The 6,610-nt window shown below is 36.5% G+C and overlaps 1 protein-coding gene across 1 annotated transcript; it reads right to left on the bottom strand.

Moving 5' to 3' along the window:
• Positions 1-2,426: 2,426 nt before the first annotated feature.
• Positions 2,427-3,707, bottom strand: LOC113330125 (extensin-like). Its single transcript, XM_026576980.1, has one exon. The coding sequence runs from the start codon at positions 3,705-3,707 to the stop codon at positions 2,427-2,429; it is 1,281 nt and encodes a 426-aa protein (XP_026432765.1).
• Between the last annotated feature and the right edge of the window lie 2,903 nt (positions 3,708-6,610).

Genomic DNA, 6,610 nt, shown 5'->3' with positions numbered 1-6,610 from the left:
TTTGGATTTGATTTTGATCCTCTTCTTATTCTTGACACCGGAAGAACTCATCTATGCGAATAATAATGATAAATAACAGAGGAAACAATATTGTTAAAATAAAAGGAGGAATGTTCCTTACCTTATTATCCCGCGAAGGAGAGTCTTCAACGGATTTCTTAGATTGCTTGATTTTATCCTTCCCCTTTACAGTTTAATATCGGAGAATTTAAGTGTTAGAGCGAATATAATAAATATGCAAAGAAAAATACCATTGCAAAGATAAATACCATTATGAAGATCTTATATACCTTTTTCTCTTCTTCGGACAAGATGAGTTCCCAAAGATGATAATGAGAAAATTCCTCAGGAATAGGAAGATCCGAATTATTAACAGCTCTGCCAGCTACATAAGGACCCGTTATAATAACATGACAATTCACCCAACCCAAGTCATTGGATCTACGACAAGTCTCGTTGGAGTTACTATTCCAATCGACATCTCGCATGATTTTCTTATCTTCATAAATGTTTTCATTTCTTCTTATGCGAACGACCCATTTGGTAGATTCATTTTTCATAGGTGCCACGTGGTAATATTGGAAAATATTATCAAGAGTATACTCATGGGGGTCAATAACTCTATCACAATACAGTTCGTTTCACACTGCATATTCATAAGAAGTCCCCAATCCTGCTGCACAACGAGCATATTCAAGAACTATTCTGATTGCGTCACCACTCAGTTGAAAAACGGTTCGAGCAAATCGCAAGAATTTCATATAATAAAGGGATGTTAGGATTATACAACAGAATAAGAAGATCATTTTGAAGTTGTTCTAAGGAAACAATGATTCTTTGATTTGTCCATTGTTCTGAGTTGATCAAATCAAGAGTGAGTTTGGATGAATAATTACATCCAGGGGGAAGAGTGAGTGAATAACCTCTTCTGCTGACATAACCATTTTTAGCAATTGACATAACCATTTTTAGAATGGGAATGATGAAAGAAATAAGATTAAATCAGGACGTGAAGAACAGTAAGAAAGAAAACTGAATTGTAAAAAAAAAGATGTAGTAGCAGAGAAAAACAAGAAGAAAAAGAATAAGAAAGATTTAAAAGGAGAAGTTATTCACCGTTCCCGAGGCTCTATTTCATTAATGCGAGAAATAAACGGATAGAAAGAGGCGTTTAAAAAGACGTGTCAAGAAGTGTACGGTTGAAAAGGTATGCATTTAAAAAAGAACTCTTAAAATCCGGAGATGTGTCGGTGGGGTAGAATTTGAAAAGTTGAACATGTGCGATAATAAAAATTAAAAGATTCTCATTTCGCTCAATTTCACGGAAAGAACGATATGAGAAGAGGCAAATGTAGGAGTGAAATATCTCGCACGATTATAAACTATGCGAATTACTAAAGTCATACCATGTGCGAAGTGAATCGCACACAGATGATATCAGCATAGTCATGAGTAAAGAGTGAATATTTGTGCGAAATATGGAAGATCTGCAAAGTTAGCAGGTATACATGTGCAATAATATCGCGCAGTCATTCCGAAATTAGGGGATATCTAAGCTGTCATCCACTATGTAAGACCCTATATAAAAGGTAGAGTGTCCTTGTGAAAGAGATCTTTTTAGAATTCTTGGTCAAGAAATTAGGAGAGATAAAGTCTGTGTAACAAAAACTTAGGGTTTCATATCATCTTGTAATTGATTGTAAGATTTTCATATAATAAAAAGATAATTTCTACCATGATTACCTAGTGCTTCATAGATTCTTACATCTTGTGTAGTTGTGGGATTTTATGTACCTACAGGCAAGATGCCATTCGTTCGTCAAAGTCTTTTTAAAGTTGTAATGTTTAGATTAACGAGTATTCTAATACTAATACGCCCTTTGCATGTGGCTTAAAACAGAGAGACGCATCCAATAGTAAGATTCTCTCAACCACTGTCCCGAAACCACGACGCTGCGGTGATCTGAAACCATTTTTCTGTTTGTCGTGTTAATATTTTTATACATGAAGATTTGATTTCTTTCTTTTGCTTGTGATGCAAATGACAGTACACCAACTCATTTAGGGATTTGGATAATTTTAGATTTATTGTAACATAATTTAATTTTTCCAGGCCAATGGCTCTTACTACTGGTGACTGGAAAATTGAAGCAAACAAAAGATTAAAGAGAAGTAATTTTATTCAATGGTGCACTTACGTGGAAATGCTTCTTAAGTTTACATACCATGCAAGATTTACTACCAAACCAAATAATAAAAGAAAAAGAAAACGTAAAGGAACAGACATGAAAGAAAGAAAAGAAACAATCCAAACATTTGTGATTCTTGATTCATTCTCCTAGTGCTTGATGAAGATTCTTAAATGCTCATTAAAGTACATCTTTTGAGAAAATATGAATAAAACCGAGAGGGCTTTAGATACTTCATCAATAGTGGTAAGGAGGAGGAGGAGATGTGTATAGGTAACTTGGGGTTGGTTTGTGTACTGGGGTAGGTTTGTACACTGGAGTAGGTGGATGGGGCTTGTACACTGGTGTAGGAGTGGGTTTGTAGACTGGGGTAGGGGGTTTGTACAGTGGAGTTGGCTTGTAGACAGGAGTTGGAGGTGGTGGTGACTTGTACTTGTAAACGGGATGAGGAGCGGGCTTGTAAACTGGAGTGGGGGGTTTGTACACTGGAGTTGGCTTGTAGACTGGAGTTGGTGGTGGTGGTGACTTGTACTTGTAAACGGGATGAGGAGCGGGCTTGTAAACTGGAGTGGGAGGTTTGTACACTGGAGTTGGCTTGTAGAAAGGAGTTGGAGGTGGTGGTGACTTGTACTTGTAAACGGGATGAGGAGCAGGCTTGTAAACTGGAGTGGGGGGTTTGTAAATCGGAGTTGGCTTGTAAACGGGAGTTGGGGGTGGTGGTGACTTGTATTTGTAAACTGGATGAGGAGTGGGCTTGTAGACTGGGGTAGGTGGTTTGTAAACTGGAGTTGGCTTGTAGATGGGAGTTGGGGGTGGTGGTGACTTGTACTTGTAAACAGGATGAGGAGCAGGCTTATAAACTGGAGTTGGTGGTGGTGGTGATTTGTACTTGTAAACTGGGTGAGGAGCTGGCTTGTAAACAGGAGTAGGTGGTGGCGGTGATTTGTACTTGTAAACTGGAGTTGGAGTAGGCTTGTAAACGGGAGTTGTTGGTGGTGGTGATTTGTATTTGTAAACTGGATGAGGAGCGGGCTTGTACACCGGAGTAGGAGGTGGTGGTGATTTGTACTTATAAACCGGAGTAGGTGGTGGTGATTTGTATTTGTAAACTGGATGAGGAGTTGGCTTGTAGACCGGAGTAGGTGGTGGTGGTGATTTATATTTATAAGCCGGAGTTGGTGGTGGTGACTTGTACTTGTATACTGGAGAGGGAGTGGGCTTATAGACTGGAGTTGGTGGTGGTGGTGACTTGTACTTGTACACTGGGGTAGGAGTGGGGGGCTTGTAAACCGGAGTAGGAGGTGGGGGTGACTTATAATGATAGACTGGAGTTGGAGTAGGTTTGTAGACTGGAGTAGGTGGAGGTGGGGATGCATAGTGGTACACTGGAGTTGGGGGTGGTGGTGAGTTGTAATAGTAGACGTTTGCTATGGTTTGGAAAGGAAGGCTGAGAGATATGAGTACCATCAAAAATGTTGTGAAAGAAGCCATTGAGGAGGCTCCTGCTGATCTTGCCATTTTCCTTTCTTATTACTAATGGTGTTGTTGTTGTTATGATCTTAATGTACATTACTCATCCCTTTATATAGGCTTATAAAGTTGCGTCATTGTTAAATATAAAATCCCCTAGTTGTGGAAAAATGAAAAAGAAAATATCAATTATGGAACTAATATTTGTCTCTACCATCCATTATTGAAACCATCTTGTCTAGAATCAACTTTGATATGAAGTTTTGCACTGATTATTTGACTGGGGTTTTGTTTAACTTGGATATTAGTGGTTAGGTATATAAAATCTTGGTATTTAGTTAAGCTGTCACATGGTTTGTCCTTTTTTATTTGAAAGACATTTTCGGTATATGCTTCATGGCTGCTTATGGTGTAAACACACAATGAAACAGTTGACTCTGGTACCCTGTGTATCTAATAGCTGGAATGGACCCAAGTACAAAATTGTTTAAAAGTAGTCCTGATACAATAAGCATATATATGTATCTTTTGTTTTCACTGTGTTTCCTAATAATGTAGGTTCTTTTTAGAAATCTTGCAATCAGTGATGGAGTTGGAAAGTTGAATATAGCTAATAATGCAGGTTATTTTCACTATGTAAAGGTCGTATGTTTTGCACATTCGACATATATATCGCCAGATTCATTCTACCTGTAAATCGATCCCGACTGATACATAACTTGCACATTTCTGTGACCTTTAACAAACGAATTTTCGTCTTGCTTTTTTTTTTTTCTCCCATGCATTTAAATTCATTAGCGCTAAAAAGTCTTTGTTCCAATAATTAGTACACGTATATTATACAAATACTTATTTTGTTGCTTGAAACATGGACGCAAGAAACAGTCACATACGGCCGTCAACTTCATTACCTCAACCACTCCAAAACCGCGTACGTCTCATAGTAGTAGGTTATTACCCAATTTGATTGCTACCAGCAAGTTGTGTTGCGGTGACCAGGAAGATATTCTTTACTGTCGGTGACTAGAGTAATAATAGTTTATAGTTTATTATACCTGAAGATATGATATGTTCTATTTGTTTTTTTCATGCAATATTTGTCTTCGTTACAATTATTCATCTACTTTTGTCTTGGTAAGTAAATGGTGAACACAAAATTTCAACGAGTCATTTTCCGGTCCTATTTGAAAAATGAATAATCTTGGCATATTCTGATTGCTTTTACTGGAATTTTCATCTACTTTCAACCCTCTTTCTGTGCTATGGGGACACAGCTGCTTTACTATTACTATGTGGTGTGAACTGTGAAGTGATGCAAACACATGGCCAAACACACTTGACTTGGAAGGTTTTGAATCTGATCTTTTACTGCTTTTGTGGACATATTTTGTTGATTTTTTGAGACGAAGGATATATATTTATGATAATGCTAGTCATTCGTGTCGTGTAAGGTGGCAATAACGGTCAATGTCTAGAGTTTAATTGCAGGCGTGTAGCTTGTAGTATAGACTCATACTGTTTACTCGGTAGTATTGCTTTCTTGATTACTTGTGTCTTTGATGTTTCTAAATAATGGGTTGAAAAAAAAATCATTATGCATCTGGCAACATATAGTCTGCTTTTGAAGCAAAATCACACCATATATAAATGAATAATGTCTTAACATGCCGGAAGAAATGAAAGCTGGTTCAAGCTATATTTCAAAGAGTTACAACAAGAATTACCGATATACCAATAATCTGAATTCAACATTCATTGGCATCCAACTCTTTTTTAATAAATAGATAAAAAGAATAATAATCTGAAATTAGGATCCAAATCCAAAGTGCTTTCTATTAAAGATGATCAGGGAAAGGAGCCAGTAGTGTCGACATAGCCAGAAAAAGAAGGGCAAATTTTGGAATCAAAACATAGAAACTTCAGTCACACACAAGTCAAACGGTCACACCAGCAAGTTTATATTACATGCAAGAATTACAGTTGAATAGTCTGATTGAAGCTACGTACTTTATATGAAGTGTCACATTCAAAAAAATTATAAAATCTACAGGTTGTGGAAAATTGAAAAAGAAAAAAACAAAATGAAAGAAAAAAGCATCGAATTATTGAGTCTAATCTTTGTCTGTGCCCTTTGTTTTCAGAGATCTGAAACTTTAGTTTGGCATTGCACTGATTCTTCGTTTACTTGGTTTTTATGGCTGTTATACACTGACAAATAGATTAGTCCTTTGGATCCTTCTTTTCATCATCTTTTGATGCATTATTGTCCTTCCTAATGGTGAAAATTTATTGTATCACTACTTTTCTTCAAGTAAAGCACAAATCATTTTAAAGGACTACTTTTACTACATGGTTTAATTTGCCTTTTTTAGTTTAAGGTTAGAAAATCTTGTCACTCCTTTCCTCTTCTTCTTTATTTTTGTGATCAAACTCCTTTCTTCTTCTGAATGATGATATCTTCTTCTATTTTTTACTTTCAAACTTTCTTTTTATTATGGAAAAACTTGCGGCGGCTTTCTTATAAATCATTGAGGGAGAAAAGTCATGTAAACACACTCATTTTACTCAGTCTAAAGATACACAAAATGGCTCTCTTTTACCTTTAATGAAAAAAGAGGTACAAATGGCTTGCCAACAAATGAATAGTCCGTACTAACTGTTCACGAAATAGGCAAATTCATACATGTCCGTGTGCATGTATTTATCTTGACAATTAATACATGTACGTGTGCATGTATTCATCTTAAGAATGGAAATACCCCTTAGAACAGAACTTGACATTGAAAACTTCCATATATCTTTAGTGTTGTCGGTGCGCTGTGCCCGCTTATAGTGTAATTAATATATTTGATTTGATTATGATGTTAAATGGAGATGTGCTTTAAACGAAATTTCATAATGGAGTTTCCTTTTGAATTGTGCAAACGCTATAAAAGCTTGAAACAAAAAAG

The sequence above is a fragment of the Papaver somniferum genome, unplaced genomic scaffold (genome assembly GCF_003573695.1).
Source record: "Papaver somniferum cultivar HN1 unplaced genomic scaffold, ASM357369v1 unplaced-scaffold_117, whole genome shotgun sequence".
In the NCBI taxonomy this organism is placed as follows: domain Eukaryota; kingdom Viridiplantae; phylum Streptophyta; class Magnoliopsida; order Ranunculales; family Papaveraceae; genus Papaver; species Papaver somniferum.
This window is presented reverse-complemented; position numbering and strand designations above follow the sequence as displayed.